This window comes from Sinocyclocheilus grahami, unplaced genomic scaffold (genome assembly GCF_001515645.1).
Source record: "Sinocyclocheilus grahami isolate Dianchi unplaced genomic scaffold, SAMN03320097.WGS_v1.1 scaffold92.1, whole genome shotgun sequence".
NCBI lineage: Eukaryota > Metazoa > Chordata > Actinopteri > Cypriniformes > Cyprinidae > Sinocyclocheilus > Sinocyclocheilus grahami.
This window is the reverse complement of record NW_015505271.1, coordinates 73,693-98,020: the sequence shown is the minus strand read 5'-3', so window position 1 is coordinate 98,020 and position 24,328 is coordinate 73,693. Positions and strand designations below refer to the sequence as shown.

The window sequence follows — 24,328 nt, the reverse complement described above, 5'->3', positions numbered from 1 at the left end:
ACGTCATTGGTGAGCAAGACATGTAAAGCAATTTTTTTAATCTAAGATGGCTTGAGGGTGAGTAAATTTTCATACATTTTTAATTTTTGGGTGAACTTTTTCTTTAACTGCAATGTGATTTTAATTGAGAATAATGCATCAGTGTCACATGATATCATTCTGAACACTAGCTTACCTTCTCCCTTCCCATATTTAGATGAGGGAAACCAGGAGACTGCTTCAAAATAACCCAGTTCTCTGCATACAACTTGGGCTGCATGAATGGTGAAATCATCATCACACACAGTCCCCCACTCCCCTTCATAGAAGACCTCAACGCGCCCTTCGTTGTGCTTGCGTTTCTCTCCTGCCAGACGTAGCGGTACCCTGGGCATATCTTTAGGAAGCTCTGGAACAGTATAAAGGTCCTGTGCAGGGTCTTGGTAGCCCGGAAGGTAACCCAAATGGTCATACTGTGCATAACTAAATCTCCATACGCACAACAGTACAAATGACACAGACCAGAAGGCTAGCATAATGATAGAGGCTCAGAAGGTTTTTATGGCCTACAAAAAAAACAAAAAACATATGAAAAGTGAAAGTGAAGCAATGGAAGTAGATTTTATTGTTATTACTCTTTATTATTACTATTTATTGTAATTCATAAATTTTAATACATTTCTGTTGTGACAAGTCAGAAGCGTTTGGATCCATTTGCAGCTTTTATTTAGAATAGTCAAATACAGAGAATAGAATAGAAAAAGAGAATACAGGGTCAAATACCAGCAAGACAGAACAGCATGGGCTTGGACAGAGACAGGGTCGAATACCAGGTGAGAGATCAGGGCAGGTGGCAAACACAGTCCAGGTGAAACAATCCAAGATCGAGGCAGGCAGAGAACAATCAGATAAACAGGAAACAGTCCAAGATCAAGTACAAAGGAAGCAAACACGGGTATAACGCTCAGAAATTAAAGCCAGGGCAAATCAAGACTTCGCAGAGAGTCTGTGTGTGTGAGTGGCTTATATGTGTGTGTGTAAATGAGGTGCAGGTGTGGATGGGCAATCAGTCCCAGGTATGAGGAGTGATGGGAATTGGAGTCCGAATGGGAATGGTTAATATTCAGGAAACAGTTCCCTCTGGTGGTGCGGAGGAGGCGGTATGGGAGCCTCCTCTGTAACAGAGCCCTCCCCCTGCGAGCAGCTCCTGACGCGAGGAAGCACACGACGCCGGGGTCTCCCAAACGATCGGGGGGCCGGTTTCTCCGGATGCGTTCTATGAAACTCCTCAGTGAGTGTGGGGTCAAGGACATGTCCAGTGTTGACCCAAGATCGCTCCTCCGGACCGAACCCCTCCCAAATGACCAGATACTGGAGGGTACCGCCCCGGCATCTGGAGTCTAGCAACTCGTGCACTCGATACGCCTCCTCGCCATCAACCAGGAAAGGCAGGGGGGTCTGCGGTCTGGCTCCCTCCTCCGTCTCTCCTCTCGGACCACCAGCGGGTTTCAGAAGTGATACATGGAATGTGGTAATTAGAAGGCGAAATGATACTGGAGATATTTGTCTAGAAATTTTGAAGGGACCAACATACCTGGGACTGAGCTTTTTACATGGAAGTCAGAGCCGTAGATCTTTGGTTGAAAGCCAAACCCATTGGCCTGGGGTGTACTCGGGACTGGGACGTCAATGTCGGATGGCTTGTTGTTCTTGACGCCTTACGGCATGAAGTAGGTGAGTATGTGCCCGGTCCCAGACCTCCTCGCTGTGTTGCAACCAATCTGTAACTGAAGGTAATTCGGTGGGTTCGCCAGACCAGGGAAACAATGAAGGTTGGAAGCCCAGAATGCACTTGAAAGGGGTCATACCGGTGGCGGGTTTCATCAATGAGTTTTGGGCATATTCTGCCCATAGCAAGTACCTGCTCCAGTCTGATTGTTGTTGTTGACAGTATGATCTGAGGAATCGTATCACCTTCTGATTCAGGCGCTCAGTTTGCCCGTTGGATTGGGGATGATAGCCGGACGTGAGGCTGATGTTCACATTGAGATACCATACCCGGACCATACCATAGAAGTGAACTGGGGTCCTCGATCGGATACTATGTCTTCGGGTAATCCGTAGAAACGGAACACATGATTACAAAGTAGTTCAGCGGTTTCGAAGGATGTGGGGAGTTTAGGCAGCGGAATCAGATGGCAGGCTTTGGAGAATCGGTCAACAATGGTGAGTATAGTGGTGTTATCTTAAGAATTGGGCAGGTCGGTGATGAAATCGATGGCAATATGAGACCAAGGTCGGTGTGGTGTAGGTAGTGGATTTAGCAAACCGGCTGGAAGCTGTCTAGTATGGCGTTATTTTAATGACAAATGTTGAGAGCGCATAATTGTAGCGCGAAAGCACATTAATGGTCGAAGGGATTCAGGGACATAGGTGAGGTTTGCAGGGCATTCAGGAGGCGGCAGATTTAGAAGATTCAGATGTTCAATCTCAGCCATGATATCCCATTGTACTGGTGCCAAGAGCAGCTTGTCGGGAATTATATTGTCGTTGGCGATGGATTGGATTGTTTCCTCAGTTTGGCGAGAGAGAGCGTCAGCCTTGGTATTCTTGGTGCCTGGCCGGTATGTCACCATGAACCGAAACCTTGTGAAAAACAATGCCCACCTGTCCTGTCGGGGGTTTAGACGCTTAGCTGAGCGCAGATACTCAAGATTTTTATGATCCGTGAGAACGATGAATGGATGAGCAGCTCCCTCCAGCCAATGACGCCATTCCTCAAGCGCTAACTTTATAGCAAGAAGTTCACGGTTGCCCACGTCGTAATTCCGTTCCGTGGCTGTGAGTTTGTGGGAGAAAAAGGCACACGGATACATCTTCGCTGGTGAACCATGACGTTGAGACAGTATTGCCCCTACCCCCATGTTAGAAGCGTCGACCTCCACAATGAACTCGCGTTCTGGGTCAGGGTGTCGAAGGATGGGTGCAGAAGTGAACCGAGTCAAACCGAGGTTTGATGGAATTCACACTTTTCAGCTTTGGCATAGAGTTGGTATTTCAGCACTGATCTAACGTGATGAATGTGTTCCTCCAGAGTGTTTTAATAAATCAGTATATCGTCAATGTATACGATTACCCATCTGTCGAGCATGTCACGGACGATGTCATTCATAAACGACTGAAAGACTGACGGACTGTTGGCAAGGCCGAAGGGCATAACCAAGTATTTATAATGCCCACTAGTGGTCGAGAATGCCGTTTTCCATTCATCTCCCTCTCGGATACGAATCAGGTTATAGGCATTGCATAGATCTAGCTTGGTGTAATACTTGGCCCGGCGAAGCTGTTCTAGCACGGCTGGGACTAGGGGCAATGGATAACGGAACTTAATGGTGATATCGTTAAGGCCACGGTAATCAGTGCACGGCCGCAAACCTCCATCCTTTTTCTTTACAAAAAAGAACCCGGCTGAAGCAGGAGAGGTTGAGGGTTGGATGAATCATTTAGCTAATTCCTCCTCGATGTAGAGTTTCATGGCTTCAGATTCTGGTTGTGATAACGGGAAAATTCTACCTTTAGGAGGAGTGGCGCCCGGCGTTATGTCTATGGCACAGTCGACAGAACGGTGAGTGGGGAGCTGAGATGCTTTCTTTTTACTGAACGCCCCGGTGAGATCAGAGTACTCTGGGGGCAGGTTCAGGTTGTCTGTGCTCCGAACAGGTGAGGAAGGTGCATGACTGGAAGCTCAGGGAATCTTTGAGAGACAACGATCTTGGCATGTAGCGGCCCACTGAAGAATTTGTCCTTCTCTCCAAGAGATGCGTGGATTATGTGTGCGCAGCCAGGGTAATCCGAGAATAATAGAGTGATTAGGCGAATGGATGACGTAGAATCGGATGAATTCAGAGTGCAGGGTTCCTATTTGCAACTTGACTTCTTCTGTGATGCGTAGAACCTTTCCCTCTACAAGAGGGCGGCCGTCTGGCCTCCACTGCCATGGGAGAGTTACAGGGGGTTAGTTTCAGTTTATGTTGCAGAGCGAAATCATATGACACAAAATTACCGGCTGCTCCAGAATCTAACAGAGCAGTAGTGGTAATTATTTTGTCTTGAATAAATGCAGATGCAGAAGTTGCAATACGAGTATTGACACTCACCGATCGAAAACTGGAAGACGGACGGACCGGGCAGGAGATTTTAATGTGTATGGCTTGACTGCAATAGAGGCAAAGTTGGTTCTGCATGCGGAGTTCTCGTTCCTCGGAAGTGAGGTGAGTGAATCCTAGTTGAATGGGTTCGGCTGTGGTAGTGGTTTCAGGCATGTAACGGGGCATGGCTCGAGTTGAGCGTCGAGAGCGGATCAAATTGTCAATTTGGATAGCGAGTTCAATGAACTCACTCAAACTCTTTCCTTCATCCCGGCAGGCCAGCACCGACTGAAGCTCTAAATTCAATCCCCTCCTAAACAAGAGCTTTAGCGTGTCCTCTACCCATGTAGTCTGGGCCACGAGGGTTCGAAAGGATAGGGCTTACTCGGCGGCCTATTTTCTCCCTTGAGAGAGAGTTAACAGTTGATCACCCACACTCCTCCCCTCGGCTGGATGTTCGAAAACATCACGGAAATGTTGAAGGAATGCATCGAAGGTGGGAAATGACTAACCATTCATCCTCCAGACAGCGGTGACCCACTCTAGCGCCTTCCCAGTGAGTAATGAGCAAACAAAAGCAATGCGGCTAGAGTCTGTGTGGTACAGCGAGGGCTGTTAGCTAACAAAAAGCGAGCACTGGAGTAGGAAGCCTTTGCATCTGGCGGGTTCACCATCAAATTTTTCAGGGAAAGCGAGTCGTGGACTGATTGGGGGTGTCTGAGCAGGTGGAAGGCTACTGCGGATAGGCGGCTGCTGAGATGTTCGGGTCCTCCTCTGTAACAATTTCCTGCTGGCCATTTATGTGTACTTTTTTAATCAAAAGCACTTTTATCAAAGTCTTGAGCTCAAGGAGAAAAGCATGTGAATTCTCATCCATCACCAAATCAGCCCACATCAAAGAGTGCAATAATGAGGACACAGAGACTTGTTTAGACCACGCTGTACTATTCATCTACAATGTCCATGCCCTAACCAGAAACATATCAAATTCACTTTCAATATCAAGGAAAAGAATCATGTTCTTATCAGAAAATACAGTTTAATTGAAAATAAAGTTTGACAGATGACACTTTAATGGGGATGAGGTAATTGGTTTCCTGACTGGGAGGAAAACACTTCATACACAGTGGAGTACAAAATTCAAATTGAAAATCTGAAAACCTAAATTGAAAACCTAATTTAAACATGGTAATACACAGAATGTTTTAGGATGTAAATCGAATAATAATTATTTGGGATTCTGAACTAGTTTTACATCTTAATTATTCAACTAAGCAAATTTGAGACATTGTGAAGTCTTTTGTACAAAAGGTCATTTTCAAATATATAACAATAATATATAAATATATAACAAATATATATGGCTGATCAGGTTATGCAATGTGTAATGCCTTTTTTTCCCCAATTCAGTTTTCTCTATTTTTAATGCTGATAATATAATTTGACAATAAAAAATATTAATTAAAAAAGTATTAAATTAAAAAATGCTAAATACATGCTAGGGTTCTCAACCGTGTGAACCCCACTGTGCAGAAAAGTGATTAACAGAGTGAGTCTTCAAGACGTTTTGGTTCTCCAGTACCCACTGGCATGCAAGAGTTTGTCTTAAAAGCAAAAAAAAAAAAACCTAACATGCTTCCAAGGGTTCCCTTAAGGTCGCCACTCCAAGATAAAAGAGGCACTTCAACAAAAGCACTTTTTAAGACTTTCCGCTCACTTTCTCAAACACATTCAAAAAGTTATTGTCTAAAATACATCACAATGGTGAAGCCTGTAACCTAAACTAAAACTAAATGTGTAAACTAAATTACACAAGCATGAATACATCTTTCAGGATCTTTTCAAGATCATAGGATGCATTGTCCAAATGCATGTGGCAAACAGACATGGGCCCCAGAAGTCTCAATGATTGGTCAACATTTCAATCTGCTCTACAGCAGCCTACTGTGGCAATTCTTTTAAAAATGTGCTTGGTCTAAAGGGAATTTACGTAAAGCTCACCACACCCAAAGGGTTTGTTCAGAAATGTATTTGGTATACGTTTGTTCGCCTGGACAAGACCTATTGCTCTGAGCCATCTACAGCTTTGGAACTACCTCACATTCCTGTCCTAAAGACCTGGTTCTTGTCTGTTAGTATTTTGCGCTTCCAGACAGCAAGTCCCCTGTCCACCATGAATAGGATTCTGACAGGATATATGTCAAGGGGTCACAGTCCTGTGTAGTACTACCTAAACACAATAACCCAGTGTTCTACCTGAACAAATAGCAAAGGCACAGACCCCCTTTTGCAGAGGCTGTAATGTTCATTAATAGTGAATAATGTAAACAGGTTGTCGTTAAAAACATATGAGTATAAATATATATTATGCAATCACATAAACCAACACAACTTTAGTCATAAACTGCTTGTACTTGCATTCTATCCCACTAACTCTCTCTCTCTCTCTCTCTCATCTTACAAATTAACGTGCTGTATTGTAAAACCAGAATGTCAGGTAACAGATTTTAAAACGAAATATTCAGCACAACTCTGATTATTTTCTTTGCAAGAAGCAAAATAAATGCGATTATACAATAGCTTAATAAAGCAAAGCAGATGCAGTTGTCAGCTTACTTTGGCTGCGAGTGCAACTTTCACAGTTGAATACTCCTGCGATTGTGAATCTCCGCTTCTCTCAGCTGCTGCACATCCCCTAAACTTTCACTGGTTGATCTCCACGTACAATTTCAGTAAAGTCGAAACAAAGTTACTCCTTGTAGAACTGCCCCCTCACGCCCACCACTGTGGGCTGGTGACCTCATGGACCTCCAGTCGCACGGGCACATAGCTGGAATTTTTGAGGAAACAGACATCATGTACGTGCCTAAAAAGTCGGTTGTTTTAAACCAAAAATAATAAATGTGATGGATTAAATAATATTCTAGCCTGACGAGCACTTTAGGTGACTGGTGGAGAGTTTTCTGGAGGAGGGGAAGCAAACAAATTTCACTAATAGTAGGCTACTTCTGTACGTTGGTGTTGTCGCTTTGGTTTGGGACGAATATATTCCAGTAAAACGAATATCATCCGTTAACCTCATAGTTATTTTCAATTTTTTAACGAATCCTTTTTAATGCGATCTTGTCAATGAATCCGTTGAACCGCTTCACAAAACCGGACTGCATGATTCTTTCTGATTCGTGGCTGAATTCGGCAAAGCATACTAGCATACATACACTCTAAAAAATGCTGGGTTAAATATAACCCAGCGCTGGGTCAAAACAACCCAATCGCTGGGTTTGTCCCTTTTTATATTTAACCCAGCATTTTTTAGAGTGTAGCCTACTATCCATCCAGTCATTTGTTTGTCCTAGCAAACATACTAGTCTTCATATTTCTGCCATATAAAAGTAATGCAGTAGAAATAGAAACAGTAATAGCCTATGGTTGCTCACATTTAGCTCAAACATTGGTTTTAATACCTTTTTCAGCAAAGAAATTTCTGCTACATTTATATACGATTGTTTATTGCCAATACAATTTATTTTAGGTTCTAAATATATTTTATGAACGTAATCATGGCTGTAAACTGATATGAATAAATAAAAGTTGATCGGGGACCAATTACGCAATGACGTAAAACAACAGCTGAACATAACAGCTTTTTTTTAACTGGTTCTTTAAAACGAACCGTTCGAAAGATTCGTTTCGCCGAAATGAGTCGGACATCTCATCACTGGAACCGCTGTTTGTTCTCTTGTGGGATATTAATGTATCCACCTTTTCATTGTTGTATAAATGGGCGCGGCAATTTGTAAATTCTATGGGTCTGGCTTCCGGTCTCATCTGCGTCCAGTTATTTTTAGCTGAACAAAACAGTTCGTTTTGCTGCTTGATATTGAAAGTTGGTGCGTCTTATATTATTTTAGTGTATTATCTTAATTATGAACACACTGGTTTGTAGTGCAAACAGTTTTACCAGCTACTACATGTTGTTGTTATTCTCGTTATTTATCTATAGCGGCTAATGAACCGGAAGTCTCACCCATAGGCTTACTTCCGTGTTGAAGAAAAAGGTGGATAGTGCCATCTTGAAGTTGGTGAAGTTAGGAGAACAGAACCGTGCATAAATGCTAATTAGAGTTCACTAGTCAGATTACAGATGTGTCCTGAGAAAGATTTTCCACTTGCTTTAATTCTATAATAAGTATTAGAATTACTTTGAAAAAGCCTGATTACTGAAAACATAAAATATATTAAAAAAATTAATGAATAATATATACCATAATATACATGACAGCAGTCACAGTCTCCCTCTCTACTGTATTTTCTTAGGCTCCTCCCCCTAGTCCTACTTCCAAGATCATTAGTCTCACTCTCTGCACTGTATTCTCACACACTTCTCTGGTTGAAGGAAGGAGGGAAGGTTATTTCAGAAATGTTCAAATTACAGGCAACTCTCTCAGTAATGGATGAATCCCTGAAGTCTTTGGATATTAAACTATCTGCAAATATACCCCGAAGAACGGATGCTTGATCAAAGGACTTCATTTTTCAGGTTGCAGCCAGGGTAATAGGGACATCCCAGAAGATGGTAAACCAGACTGAAGGTTATGTCTCAGAGCTAATAACTCGCTCCACGACTGCTTGTCTGCTTTTCATTTTTGTGCTCTCCACCTTTCTAGGGAATGCTCTGGTGTGCACCGCAGTGGTACGGTTCCGTCATCTGCGCTCCAAAGTGGCGTATGTGTTTGTAGTGTCTTTGGCTGTCTCAGATCTCTTAGTTGCCTCTCTTGTAATGCCATGGAAGGCAGCCGCTGAGATTGTGGGTTTCTGGCCGTTCGGCAGTTTCTGTGAAGTATGGATAGCCTTTGACATCATGTGCTCCACTGCCTCCATTCTTAACCTGTGCATCATAAGTGTGGATCGTTACTGGGCTATTGCTATCCCTTTGAGCTACGAGCAGAAAATGACAAGAAGAGTGGCATTTGTGATGATTGGAGTGGCATGGATGCTCTCTGTTCTGATCTCATTCATTCCTGTGCAGCTAAGTTGGCATAAGAGTCTCCGCCATAAAGAAGACCTGGGAGAAATGGCTGAAAAGTGTGATGCCAGTTTAAACCACACTTACGCCATCACTTCATCTGTAATCAGCTTCTACATCCCTGTCTCCATAATGATTGTCACTTACACTCGCATCTTCCTCATAGCGCAAAGGCAGATCCGAAGGATATCAATGCAAGAGTGCACCATTAAGCACGTTCAGTTCTGCCAGAGCTGCAATAAAGCACCTGAAGAGAAGTTAAAAAGTGCATTTAAGAGGGAAACCAAAGTCCTGAAAACCCTGTCGATGATCATGGGTGTGTTTGTCTGCTGTTGGCTCCCTTTCTTCATTCTCAACTGCATGGTGCCATTTTGTGACTCTGGCCTCCACAACACCGGACAGATCCCATGTGTCAATAAGACAACTTTTGATGTGTTCGTGTGGTGTGGGTGGGCGAACTCTACCTTGAATCCTGTAGTTTATGCATTTAATGCAGAATTCCGCAAAGCTTTCTCCAGTCTCTTGGGATGTGGGAAGTTGTGCTCTCGGAATACTGTGCAAACGGTTGACTTCAGCAATGAGCTGGTGTCATACCATCGCGACTCCACAAACCTTCAAGACATTCCCTTCTTCGGTCACCCCTGTCTGCATCCGCATGCTGTCAGGGAGGAAAGTGATAAAGATATGTGCTTTGACACAGTGTCAGATGGCTGAAGTCCCTTATGAGACTGAATGTAACTTTGTATATGGGGAAAGGCCTCCTATGCTAAGTCATGGAGAAACAGAACTATCATTGGATAAAATCATACCATTTACAGAAGAAGATGAGTTAGCGTCTCTTAAACATGTGGCTCATAATGAAAGTGAATCTCCTAGTATCTCTGGAATATTGTGATCTTTAAATATGTTTTGGTGGTGTGTTTTGAAAATAATTAGTAAGACCATGAGTAATTGAACTGGCTTAGAGACCTGTTTTTGATTGTTGTTTCTACATTACTCTGCTCATGAATCATTCAAAAGGTCACTCATTGTGAGATATATATAGATTCCATACAGAGCTTTAAAATTAATTTTATCATATAAAGCTAATAATGCAGTACCAACTATTATTTCTACTTGAACAATGCTCAGTCTTTTTCAGTTAAATATGTTAATGGAGGAAATAATAATCACATGTCTGTCATCTTGAAGATTTTTGTTTACTTTAACACCTGACTTTGAAACGACTCCTGTATTCACTCATAAAGGGAAAAGGCACTGACAGGTTGTTGTTTTTCTCTTCTTTTACCTGCTGCTTTTTTTTTAAACCTCGTATTATTTGATAAAATACTTTGAATATTTACATTTGCCAATCCACAGGCAAAAACAATCAAAATTGCGAAAAACTTTAATCAAAATGGTGAAATCATGTCCAGTGACATTTACAGTCCCATATACACTCATATCAATTTTAAGCTAAAATCTTTGTTGATTTTTTTATACAAAAAAGAGGTCTGCCCAAAGTATTCAATGGCTTTTAATAAGAAAAATGTGCCCTTAACTGAAAAACATTAAATTTAACATGAATGTACATTCTCTTAAGCAGATAAAGAAAGCAAATGAGCACTCATCTTCTGATACCATATTTGTTTTTATTGGGAGTTTTGTACTAAAATAGGTTTTGGACAAAATATAGGTTTATGAGTAAATGTTAAGAACAATAGTATACAAAAAATAAACAACAACTGATGGAATCTTGCCTTGTGTAGTAACATTCAACAAACCATTAACAATGAATAAATTAAATGTGTTCTGTATTGCTATATTTACAGGAAAGTCTAGTATAATCCTATACAAAATATAAATATTACACGAATCAGTGACAGTGATAAAACACTCATCCTGTTTAGTCACATAAGCTCTCAGGTACGTGCACACGATGAACTAACTAATGACATTTCGGACACTTTCCAACCAGCGGACTCTTCTGTCTAATCTGTGAAGGATTGAAAAGCTACAGCAAATAATCGGCTTTGTACATCAGGTACAGAGGTAGACTGTCATGTGTACAAACCGATATTTTACAGAAGTATATATCTGTGCTGCTCGTTCGGGCTGGTGATATTTATAAGCAATAAGACCCTATCCAACAAGACAGCTCAAAAAAGTGTCACATCCCACCCAAAAAACATTTTCTCAGTCTATTAAAAAGGCATTAGCCTTCTTACATGCGTTAGGAACATTTGCACTTTTGTGAAGATGGGGTGGCTCTTACAAGAGCCTTTGGTTTATGGAGTGAAGTCTGGCAGTCTACTTCTTCTTAGCGGCCGTCTTCTTCGCCTTGGCAGACTTGGGCTTTGCGGCTTTAGGCTTCACTGCTTTGACCTTCTTAGGACTCTTTGCAACTTTCTTCACAGCCGGTTTCTTCACTTTCTTCGGGCTTTTGGCGGCTTTCTTGGGCGCAGCCGGTTTCTTCACTTTCTTGGGAGACTTCTTCGGGGCAGGTTTCTTTACTGGTGCCTTTTTGGGCTTCGCCGCCTTGGCCGCCGCCTTCTTCTTCACGGCTGGTCTCTTCGGTTTCGCCACAACTTTCTTAACGGGCTTCTTGGCGGCTGGTTTCTTGCTCAGCTTGAAAGATCCGGATGCCCCGGTGCCTTTAGTTTGAACAAGCGCCCCCTTTTTCACCAGCGATTTCAAAGCAATCTTGACGCGAGAGTTGTTTTTCTCAACGTCATATCCACCACCTGCCAAAGCCTTCTTCAGAGCCGCGAGAGAAACTCCTCTGCGCTCGTTGGAAGCGCCAACCGCCTTCACGATAAGGTCCGACACGCTTGGTCCAGGCTTTTTCGCCGTTGCCTTCTTCTTCTTTTGGGCTTTGGCCGGTGCAGCCGCGGGAGCAGGAGCAGTTTCTGCCATAGTTTCAGTAAACTTGTCACGTAGTACAGAGCTGTCAAACAAACAATGTTTACATCCAACAGCTGAGGGCGGGATTTAAAAGGGAGATGAGAACCATATAGACTCAACTGCCTCACCCGACGCTCTCAACAGGACAGAGTCGTTCGTAGATGTGTTTTCTGATCTTGAAAAACACAAGGTTTTCCGCGATAAAGATCGATGGATTGTAGACTTTAAACCACGTCCCGATAGCTGAGTCTTTCCTCTTTAAGGGCAGCTCATGTTTCGTGTAAAACATCGCTCGGTTTATTGTAGAATAATAAAAACGCGTCCAAATTTAGTGCGAGTCGCAGCGGGAAATATCGCACTTCCTCTGTTGTTTTGTAGATTATATATTAAAATTCGAAAATCACATCTAAAATGATGGACACTTTACACAGAAAAGACCCTAATCTACACATCTGTGGTGGTTTTAGACTAAGACAGCTCAAGGAATAAAAAATTGAAGCGTTTTTCTTTAGTGAAGGTAACACAGATCGGCGCTGTCGCCATTTCAACCTCCCCTAATCTCATTCTTTCTGCAATGATCTATTAATGATCATATCTGAGGTACATCCAGTACATGATTCGAATAACTTATATATAAGCAAGTTTACCAACATTACACATTTAAAGGCGTTGCCTGTTAGTAATAAAACGGGAGTTTGTAGTATCTAAAGGGAAAGTGCTCTCAACAGTCGAGGAGTGCCATAACAGAGGCAAGCGATCTCGGTGTATAATGTTGTTCTGATGAATTTATGGGAATTTTTTCAACATGTTAATACTTACAAACACTTTACTATTCTTACAATTATATTTAGTGGTTGTAAAAAGGCCATACGTCACTTTTTATCCGAATAGGCTTAATAACGGCAAGGATGTTCACTAGGTTCCTTCATTGTCCAGCGCGGAGCTATTGCTTCACGTAGTTTCTGTACTGTGATGTTGTACAGAACTTTAAACAATAAAACTATCATTTTTATCTGTCACACGCATTTATGAAATATTTCATAAATGCGTGTGACAGAATCTTCACTCTTTATTTTAAGCGCAATCTGAAGATTGCGTTTTGTACATTATAATTCATCATTTGATCACTAGCGTATGGACTCATGGCTGTTTATTAGTAAGAAATATTAAACATCGACCAGGGCACAAAAAGCTTATTTATGATAAATACGACTTTTATTAATAGTTAATTTGCAGTAAAAAAAACACACACACATACATATATATAATCGGTAATCGGTCAGTCACTCGTTGCAGATTACCCCACAACTTTTTTTTTTTTTTTTTTGCTTTCTGTTATGTCTGCCTGTGAAAGAATGGCACTTTATGAGTTTGCTTAATAAAATTGTTTTAATGAAAAATTGTATTCCTAATGATTCTGTTGGCCCTATGTGGTATCGTTTGTGACATTCAATCAGCTGTGTGTTGTGCCTATACAACACCCTTTAAGCCATGACCATATGCACAATTTAGCAGGCTTCTTAGACCTATTAAAATGCACAAATTACAGGCCAGGACTTTTGATAATCCAAATCAAATGACTCTTGTTCTTAATCGAGTATGTTGTTGGGAGTTAGCATTTTATTAAACTATCATTTTACTAAGCAAATTCATTAGGCACAGTTCCTCTGCTTGAAGATAAAGTCCTGGACATGACATGACATATGGTCGTCATGTGACACACAGCAGCCACAATAGCACTCATGTTTTATTATTTTTTCCCCCTTTTTATTCGAAACATTCCCAAACGCATTAACTGTATCATGAAACATCTCGATTCTCATCTTTAGCATAGATAATGTTAGTTGATCTATGGGCAATGGTCAAAGTAGCCTAATAATGTAGTCTAACTATACATAAAAACCTGTCTGTTTACTTAAGTAACAGATATGGGTGTCATGCCATAACATAGTTTTAATACGACTGACTTTATATTTAATGTGAATAAAAACATTGTAAGTGAGGCTACTTATCATAACACTTTCATTGTACAGAAAGAGAGCAAAGAACATTTACATTATCAAAGAACATTTTCACTGACAGTCTAGAGTTCAAGCACTCTCAAGAACTCCCATTAAAATCACTGAAGCTGTTTACACTGTGAAATTAATATCTTACTTACAGATTCATACACACATCTGCAGTTTTTGTTTCTAACGAGCGAATTCGCCAGAAAGAGGTATTCAGACAGCGAGCGAGTGAAGGTGTGATGACTCATCTGAACACCTCTGATTGGTCATTGCACTCATAAGCTCAACAGCATCGTGTGTGATTGGTTATAATGCGCAGCGCTGTAAAAACGCGTCTGTCTCTGGCTCAGCGCCAGACAGCGAATGCAGGTTTGAATTTTAGCAGCTGATGATATGACGCGCTGAACGGTTTAATCATGCTGATGTGATTGTATCAAATTTAGAAAATATCATTCGACTATTTTTTGTCTTTTGGAAGCTGCATTCAAAATCCACTTGGCTCAAAAATCTGAGGGGGCAAGTGCACTTGCACTTTGAATGCAGGCACGGCGCCAGAATTTTTTCTCTACCGGTGCTAAGGGGGGGCTAGACCAATATGTGGGGGAGCTAAGAAAATTAATTATATTGATGACGTCAGAGTTACTTCATAAAGAAATGGGGCTAAACCGGGGCTATCAAAAATTCTGACGGGGCTATAGCCCCCCCTAGCCCCGGTGTAGCGCCGTCACTGTTTGAATGGGCATGACGCCTCTGTTTGAGACTGTGGAAGTATTGAGAATTATGGAAGTACTGTGCCTGACAACCGCTGCCATAAATATTCACAATACCTTCTAGTGCTTCTAGTGCCTTATTGCCTAATTACACACATTCGTGCATTACTTATTAAAATCAATATCTTACTCGTTAACATTATTTAATTATATTATAATTAGTAGTTTACAAACATTTAGTAAATATGAAAATGTCAAAAGGTTTACTGACATTTCTGTCCAATCACCTATTAACTAAGGAACTGTCAAATTATGTTTTTTGTTATTAGAGCAAGTATCAATTCATGTAACAATGACTAATTATAAACGGCTTGCTTTTTTGTTCCATTTGAAAACTTTAGTGATCTAATCAAAACAGGACTTGTGTTGTGGGCAGTAACTAGTAACTTAGTTACTGTTATAATTTTACATTTTGCAGTAACTAGTAGTGTAACTAATTACTAATAAGATTTCAGTAATAATATTAGTTACCATCCATAAAGCAGCTTAGTTACTTTTGATGCCTCAACCCCGCTGATTTAAAATCCAACAATCAAATAATTCCTATTATTTTCATAATTTTCACAACTCTCACGTGCATGTGGTGTCCCCAGTGCAGCAGGCGAGCTTGGAATATGGAAAAGCTTACATTCAGCAGATAGTAATATTACATTATATTGATTTTGTCAGGAAAAAAGATGATCTGAGCACTGTTGTAGCTTATCTTACCTGTCCAATCGCTACCACTGTTAATTTAAATGGGGAATCATCTCAGTTATCACCAGTAAAATATTGAGTGCCACAAGGATCTGTCCTAGGTCCTCTGCTATTTTCAATATACATGTTGCCCCTTGATAATATTATTAGAAAATACAGGATTAGTTTCCACTGTTATGCTGATGATTGTCCCCTCAGAGGACCTCAGATGATGCCAACCCTGAAACAACATACAGAACTACCACATTTTGCTATAAGTTTGATTGAATCACATAATAATTGCTGTTAATATTATTCATCGTCTGTTTGATTACATCTTTAATTGATTTTTCCGTACATTTCTGCCATATGTACTTTAACTGACAGTCACTACTGATAAGCTACCACTAAATATAGTAGAAACTTAATTTGCTGTAAAGTTGCTTTGCAACGATTTTTATCGTGAAAAGCACTATACAAATAAACTTGAATTGAATTTACTTTACTCTGGCATTACATCCCACCCACATCCCTCTGATCAGCATGTGGTATATTATATTACTATAATTTAAAATCTTTTTGGAAAATAAAGTTTCTTACAAAATTATGTGATTTGATAAAATACATAATGAAATATAATTGTATATGGGTAACAGAGAAATGACAATTAGCTTCAAGCTACACATGACAACTAATGAGATTAATACAACACTTCTACTTGAATGTCAATATCAATCACTAGAATTATGTGAAAGATAGTTACAACTTCTGTGGGGCGTGAAGAAAAAGTAATGTAACTAGTAGTGTAACTAATTACTGTTGCCAGAACGTAATAAGTAAAGTAACAATATTACTTTTGAAATGAGTAACTAGTAATGAGTAATACATTACATTCTTTGAGTAACTAGCCCAACACTGGTTGTGGGGAACTTCAAGAAGAAAACAAAAAGAGAAAAGACAAGAAAAAATAAGAGGGAAAAAGAGAAAAGAATGAAAGCCCAACACGGGTTGTGGGGAACTTCAAGAAGAAAACAAAAAAAGAAAAGACAAGAAAAAATAAGAGGGAAAAAGAGAAAAGAATGAAGACATTAATTTGCTCGTTTGATTGAATGTTTGGGCGGCTCTTAAAAGAGCCTTTTTTTCTTGAAAATCCGGTCCGGGTGAAATTTAACCGCCAAAACCATACAGTGTACGGCCTTGACGCTTCAGAGCGTACACTACGTCCATAGCGGTCACAGTCTTGCGCTTGGCATGCTCGGTGTAGGTTACAGCGTCGCGAATAACATTTTCAAGAAACACTTTCAGAACACCTCGCGTCTCTTCATAGATCAGACCAGAAATACGCTTCACACCACCACGACGCGCTAGACGGCGAATAGCTGGCTTCGTGATTCCTTGAATGTTGTCTCTCAAAACTTTGCGGTGACGTTTTGCACCACCTTTTCCAAGCCCCTTACCGCCTTTTCCTCGACCAGACATGATAGCAGACTGACACCTCCAGGAACTCGAATGAAACCGAAATGAATGTGATTTCTTGGGAGGACTGACAAGTATATCTTTAAAGAGGACCTAGTGGAAACCATGCTTGGCTACAACCCCTCTGCGGGCGGGGCAAACGCAACAACGCAAAACAAGTATGGAAGTAGGTCTATTGAGCGCCGGTTTTCTTTTATTTGATTACATATCTTGGAATCGAATAAAAAATATAACTAATAAACACGTATCAAGTGCGCTATGCTTCTGTTGTGGTATTCGCGATATTTCAGTAATTAGGATTGACCTGCTTAGCTCTTATTGTCGTAGTATGGTTGTTTGTCGCTTCACAGTTTTTCTGAATGCTTCAGTTTCATCCCTTTTAGGACGGATTTACATTATATTTATGTTTTAGTGCGTAAATTTCAAACATTCAAAGAATAACTGATTCGAGATCAGCCGCAGCGAAGATATGCAAATTGTATACACCTCTTCCGAGTGTTTTGATTGGTCCTAGACAGTCTCGATTTCTATTTGTTATTTGCTGATGCTGACGCGTGGTGATTTGTCCCTGGTTTGAACGCCCTTCCCAGCCGGTTTGAACCGGTTTACCGAACAAAGAGGCAGGCAATACCTTCATCTGATTTCACTTCAGAGGCAAACAGCCTGTTAAATGAAATAATTTCAATCAATTATTAAATAAGTCTTCTCAAATATTAAATAAGCACAAACCACTGACGATCAAGCAGTGGTTTTACATTTATGCTAATTTGCCTTATGCTCTACAACAACAGCAGCAGCACAATCACATCAAACGTAAAACATAATAAAGAGAATATTTGCAGTAAACTGCAGAGCTCTGTATAATTAGAAATAGGAAGACTAATGGTTGTAATGGTTCCATTGAAGAGTGCAGATAAGTATTTAGCTTTCAGACATTTCAGCTTCCATCATACCCCAGTGGCTGCAAATGAGAGAAAAGGAACAATATTAAACCAATCCTGTCAGAAAAATAAAACACTCTTTGCATACTTTCTTGACTACTAATTTATGAATATAGAGAGGTTTGTACTAAGACAAAATCATTAGTATTACTTTTGTCACAATATTAAACACACCAAACTCAAAGAACAAAGACTTCATAAAATCCTTTGTCTTTTACCTGGTAAACTCCCTCTTCATAGCCTGGCGCAGGACGCTGCCATATCTGATTGGATAAGATTTTCAAAACAACCAATCCAAATGCTACAATGATGACTCCCAATGAATTTGCAGTTATTGCCTCTGGTGGTAATGTGGAATAAGGCAGAGTCCCATTGGTGTTTCCTTTTCTGAGGAAAGAACCAATAGTACAACACATTTGCCATGACAATACACTAAATCTATTGTGAGTTCTACAATTATGAGTGCATGTTTTTTTACCCACTTCTTTATACCTCATACCTTAAATCTTAAAACATTGATTTTAGCATAATGATCAGATTGATTAGAGCTTAATGATCAGATCTAGTCAAACAGCAATGAACACTCCATGAAGATCTCTCTAACATTAATAGCCATATGTGACCCTGGACCACAAAACCAGTCTTAAGTCGCTGGGGTATATTTGTAGCAATAGCCAAAAATGCATTGTATGGGTCAAAATTATTGATTTTTCTTTTATGCCAAAAATCATTAGGATATTAAGTAAAGATCATGTTCCATGAAGATATTTTGTACATTTCCTACTGTAAATATATTAAAACTTAATTTTTTATTAGTAATATGCATGGCTAAGAACTTAATTTGGACAACTTTAAAAGTGATTTTCTCAATAATTTGATTTTTTTTTTTTTTGCACCCTCAGATTCCAGATTTTCAAATAGTTGTATCTCGGCCAAATATTGTCCTATATCCTAACAAACCATACATCAACGGAAAGCTTATTTTTATATTTTGAAAAAATATTTTCACACTGGTTTTGTGGTCCAGGGTCACATATATAATTAAGTTAAATATAAGTTCTTCAAGTCTTCACTGCAAAAGCTAATGCATAGCACTCAGTTTATGTAGTGTGATCACTTACAGTGCAAAAAAGAGTTTTTCATTGATCCCTGAGATGCAGGACACAATGCTCAGTACCAAAATGATTCCTCCCATCCAAACATGAGTTGGCTTTATAAAAGCACGTGCTGACATTGGAGTGCAGGGTAAGAGGAATGAGGTAAAACCCATAACCCACTAGAAAAAGCATCAGAAAAAAAAAATTCTTACATCACTGATAATTTCAAACACTTTGGATACAGACAATGTAGTTTAGCATATTCATATGTAGATGGTTCATTGTTTAGCCACTATTAAACTTCTTATTTACAGAAACAACTGAAGATGTACCACTACACTGTACATGAACACTTTTCAACATGATAACTCACCTGTGCAGTAAAAAGTGCAGTGGTTTGCGTTGTGGTAGTCGAACACCGCACAAAGCCCGATGACAGAAAGAATGAAAGAAAGGAGCAGAAGTCCAGCATGTAACAGCTTCCACGGGAGCTTATTTTGACCCCACGTCAGAGGCATACGGTACACTATGGCCACTGGTTAATAGAGGAAAAAAAGACACTGATGTCAGAAAGTCTGTTCAACTGATAAAACTGACAAAAGTTGGAAGTCAACATAATGTAATATTTAGCCAAATAGTCTAATATTTCAATGTAACATGCCAAACTTAAATCTAACAGGAAAACAACCACAGACTTTTTACAACACATTAACTGTGCAATGTTGTGTTATCATATTATAGCTACAGTAGCATGAAACACAAGCCGAAACAATACCCAACCAAACATACCATTCCCATAAAGCACCACCATGCCAGTGACCATGAAGACCGGGTGCCAGTTGAAGTGCTTGGCTGAGCCGTCCCATGCAAATCCACCTCGATAGCTGTAATTCCAGTGAACTACTAATGCCACACAGATGATCCCCAATATCAGGCACAGCATATAGGTTAGATAAAATGCAACAATCCCTCTCATCCTGTGAGGGCTGCAGAGACAGACAATGCACATGAATATTCATTAAGCTATTTATCTTGAGAAATTAACTTTACCTGACACATGTATTAAATGTACACTGAATTATAGATGTGTTTACAAAGACATAAGCAACATTAATAGCCATTTTCTAATATTTTAACTTACCTTAAAAATATCTCAAAATCAAAGTCTAGTGATTTTCAGGTTTAATTTTAAACAAAGAGCAACCAAGGTGTATAAGGCAGTTTTTTAAATAAGAGTAGCACATCTGAATGTACAGTACCTTTATCTGATGTCTTACAAATTTCAAACAGCCTCGTGACAGCGTTTTTTGTTGATCTCAGTTCCTCTTTCCATGATTCCCCATTATGATTTTCGATTTCGTCTACACACAGACCAGATGGCAAACAAACAATAGCAGAAATGAGGAACAGCAATTATGTCACTCAAGACTACAAATACCGTACAAATAGAGAACTTTATAACAGAGAACTTCAAATTACTTCCATGAGGCAAGGAAACAATGTAACAAAAAATTGTTGTTCTAAAAATAAGACCTGTCCGATTAATGCATAGGCTTAGGGAGTGCTTTGTTATTTGTAAAATGTTGTAGGTTTACATTATTATTGTAGTTTGAATCTTAATGTGACCTAATGCAAGTATGAGGACACTCGAAAACAGACGAAGTACCCGCGCAAACTGTTTTCAATATTGCCTGTTAAAATAACAATATTGACTGTTAACATAAGATAAGCTGATTTTACTAGATGTCAGGCAAGAGCGAAAACGTACGAACTTTAACGACCAAGCTTACGATGTTTTTGGGAAACGTAGCCATGTTTGGCGACATGACAATTTCCTGTGTAACGGCGAGGCTGCATGGGAAGTGTAGGCCTAGTGAACAGAACCTAATTTACGAATGAAAGATTATGTGTAAATATTATTTGTTAGATTACATTTCGATTACTTTTCGGCAAAACACTCAGATAAATTACTACAGAAGTATAAATAAATAAATAAAACTAGCAATTTAAAAACAAAACACAAAAAAGTGATACTTTTACCTCATGAGATCTGTCTTTAGACGGAAATTAAACTTTGCTTCCAATACCATTACATAAGACAAATGTCCCAAAATTATTAAGTCTGTTTTAACACAAATTATGGATTTGGGACACTACATCATCACAATGCACAAAAGCCCACATATATTTGCATTACAATGAATCCGCATAATGCCGAGAATGTTCAAGTTTTAATGAGGATTTGAATAAGAGGAAGAAATTATGAAAGCATTTCAACCACTACCAACATCCTTGAACAAAACACACAAAACATGTATAACAAATATATTTTATTTTAGGATTGTGTATTTTTCTTCTGCACTGCTGTGGTTTGGAATCAGAGGATTCTACTCTAACAAATCTGTTTTGATCCACTCTATTCCCTAGAGCAGGGTTGTCCAAACTCGGTCCTGGAGAGCCGGTGTCCTGCAGAGTTTAGCTCCAACTTGCCTCAACACATCTGACTGGAAGTTTATATGCCTAGTAAGAGCTTGATTAGCTGGTTCAGGTGTGTTTAATTAGGGTTGGAGATAAACTCTGCAGGACACCGGCCTCCAGGACCGAGTCCTGCCCTAGAGCAGTCGTTCCCATCCCTGTTCCTGGAGGCACCCCAACACTGCACTTTTTGCATGTCTCCTTAATCAAACACACCTGATTCAGGTCATCAGCTCATTAGTAGAGACTCCAAGACCTGAAATTGGTGTGTCAGAGAAAGGAGACATGCAAAATAAGCAGTGTTGGGGTGCCTCGAGGACCAGGGTTGGGAACCACTGCCCAAGAGGTTGAAATCCTTATTTTCCAGATCAGGTGACCTCTGGTGGCGAGCAAGCTGAAATGCAGTTTTTACATATATATGAAACATCTTTCAAGTAACAGAGAAGTATGTGAGTTCTGTATTCAGAACCTTAAGATTATTTAAAACGTTGTCACAATCATTAAGGGAAAAACGAATATACACATGCACTGCTTTTATTAGTTCACAAAATAATCACATGTAAACATCTAATTCAAGATCATAACACAAATCACAATTTTGTATACAAAATGGGAAATAATGCAATCAAACATTAAACAAACATTTGTAGTAACACCACACATTTGTAGTAACACCACACATTTCATAATAATAAAAGTCTTAAATACGTTTTTATTTTTCAAATGTAACTAATGCTTGTAAACAGTGGCATAACATCTTATCTAAGGTAAGCCATGCACAAAAAAAATCAAAAGCATAACTTTGCTCTCTGAGGAGAATATGGTGGTGACAATATTTGCATGTTTCCAGTCACTCATCTTCATATTTAAAGTAACCATTACTAATTGCCTTTGCAATGATATTTTCTGCTGACAGCCTTTGGTCTAAATAGATTAATGCTTCAATAAGACTGTTGAAATCTGCCTTCAGTCCCTCCTTTTCCATCCAGATTTTTAACAGTTCGTAAATTCTGTCTTCTGAAAAAAGAGACTCTGCACTTTTGATTGAATTATCACTCAGTCCAATGAACCTGAAGAATCTGTTAAGATAGTGGACATCCATTTCTTCAAAGAAATCAAAGGTTTTCTTCAACGATTCTTCTCCTGAAAAGGTGAGACAGAGTGAAAACACTGCAGCATAAGTCATTATTTTTAGGAATGATAATTTAAGGAATAGTTCACCCAAAAATGTAAGGTCTGTCATAGGGGCCTAGCCAGAAATGTTTAACTGGGTGGGCCTACATAAAACAGGGTGGGCAAAGTGTAGCATATGTAAACTGCATGTCAAACTGCCAACAGAAAATACAGCACAAATTCAATACACAATACTTATAAATCATTGATTAACATTAATGTTAATTAAAAAAATTACTAATAAATTATTAAAATTAAAAGTTGTATCTGTTAGCATTTGTACCTGAGGTAACGTTAAAGGGATAGTTCACCCAAAAATGAAAATGTAATGTTTATCTGCTTACCCCCAGGGCATCCAAGATGTAGGTGACTTTGTTTCTTCAGTAGAACACATAGAATGATGTTTAAATTTAACCGTTGCAGTCTATCAGTCGTATAATGCATGGCAATGGTAACAAAATCTATGAGTAAAAAAAAACATGCACAGACAAATCCAAATTAAACCCTGCAGCTCGTGACGACACATTGATGTCCTAAGACACGAAACGATTGGTTTGTGCGAGGTCATATTTTACCTCTAATGCACCACTATGTCCAACTGTCTTTGGGCGCGCGCACGGCATCCGGTGCGTGAGGTGTGTACGCACACTGGCGTAGTTTACGTTAATGGGTGTGTTGATATCCAGCCGAAGAGAAATCAATCATAACTTCAGGGGAGCAGGCTCAGAAGTTGGGAATACATGGAAACTACGCCAGAGCACATACACACCTCATGCACCGGATGCCGAGCACGCGCCCAAAGACAGTTGAACATATTGGTGTATTAGAGGTAAAAAATGATATAAATACTGTTCGGTTTCTGGCACAAACCGATCGTTTCATGTCTTAGGACATCAATGTGTCGTCACGAGCCGCAGGGTTTAATTTGAATTTGTCTGTGCATGTTTTTTTTACTCTCATAGATTTTGTTACCATTGCCATGCATTATAAGACTGATAGACTGCAACGGTTAAAGTTAAAAATCATCATATGTGTTCTACTGAAGAAACAAAGTCACCTACATCTTGGATGCCCTGGGGGTAAGCAGATAAACATCAAATTAATTTTTTTGGGTGAACTATCCCTTTAACAAAGATGAATAAACACTGCAACAAATTTATTGCTCATTGTTAATGTTAGTTAATGCATTAACTAACATTAACTAGAAGTTTATTGTAAAACATCATCTCAATCTGAGAGAACGGGGCTTCGCGGTTGATCTGATAATCAAATCTCTCTCTGTCAGTTCTCTGTAGAAATGCGTGCAGTTTGTTGTGAATAGTATCTTGCACAACATTTATGTTTCTTTCCACAAAGGACACATCTGTTTAGACCAAAGAGCCAATTTTTAATTTTTGGTTAATGCATTTTTCCAAAAGAGCCAATATATATATAATATATATATAGCCTAATATTATATATAAAAAAGCATGTTTTCTTTTTTCAATAACGTTTTAATAATAGTAACTTTATTAGGACCATGGAAAGTAAAATACACAAATATTCAACTAACCGTCAAAAATTGTGCAGGGTTTTACTGTGATGTTGATTTACAAGGGGTTTACGGTGTTGAAAATATCAAGCATGTCCCGCTCTTTACTATCTCATTCATTCACGTTCCTTTATTAATAACGCTA

General features: G+C 39.4%; 3 protein-coding genes and 1 pseudogene across 4 annotated transcripts in view; 1 reads left to right on the top strand and 3 right to left on the bottom strand.

Annotated features, from left to right (window-relative positions):
• Window positions 1-6,826, bottom strand: part of LOC107587415 (lysyl oxidase homolog 2B) — a 32,248-nt gene extending 25,422 nt beyond the window's left edge. The window contains exons 1-2 of the mRNA XM_016275215.1: window positions 6,744-6,826; window positions 176-545 (exon numbers count right to left, since the gene is read on the bottom strand). Of these exons, the coding sequence (XP_016130701.1) occupies window positions 176-515 (340 nt within the window). The 5' untranslated portion in view covers window positions 516-545; window positions 6,744-6,826. The remainder of the gene's footprint in view (window positions 1-175; window positions 546-6,743) is intronic.
• A 1,874-nt stretch (window positions 6,827-8,700) lies between these two features.
• Window positions 8,701-10,048, top strand: LOC107587462 (D(1) dopamine receptor-like; annotated as a pseudogene).
• Window positions 10,049-10,816: 768 nt separating this feature from the next.
• On the bottom strand, window positions 10,817-12,104 carry LOC107587464 (histone H1-like). The gene has a single exon (XM_016275252.1). It carries the CDS (start codon window positions 12,046-12,048, stop codon window positions 11,443-11,445), a length of 606 nt encoding a protein of 201 aa, XP_016130738.1. The 5' UTR covers window positions 12,049-12,104; the 3' UTR covers window positions 10,817-11,442.
• Window positions 12,105-16,529: 4,425 nt separating this feature from the next.
• Window positions 16,530-20,859, bottom strand: LOC107587305 (histone H4). 2 transcript variants are annotated; one of them, XM_016275021.1, is made up of 7 exons: window positions 20,795-20,859; window positions 20,264-20,365; window positions 19,794-19,990; window positions 19,378-19,539; window positions 19,029-19,183; window positions 18,126-18,294; window positions 16,530-17,927 (listed from the first exon to the last, which is right to left on the bottom strand). In XM_016275021.1, exon 7 carries the CDS (start codon window positions 16,967-16,969, stop codon window positions 16,658-16,660), a length of 312 nt encoding a protein of 103 aa, XP_016130507.1. In that variant the 5' UTR covers window positions 16,970-17,927; window positions 18,126-18,294; window positions 19,029-19,183; window positions 19,378-19,539; window positions 19,794-19,990; window positions 20,264-20,365; window positions 20,795-20,859; the 3' UTR covers window positions 16,530-16,657. The 2 variants fall into 2 exon arrangements, 1 of the variants encoding a protein (XP_016130507.1); XR_001609459.1 differs by lacking the exon at window positions 20,795-20,859 and adding an exon at window positions 20,600-20,758 and having other exon boundaries at window positions 16,981-17,927.
• Between the last annotated feature and the right edge of the window lie 3,469 nt (window positions 20,860-24,328).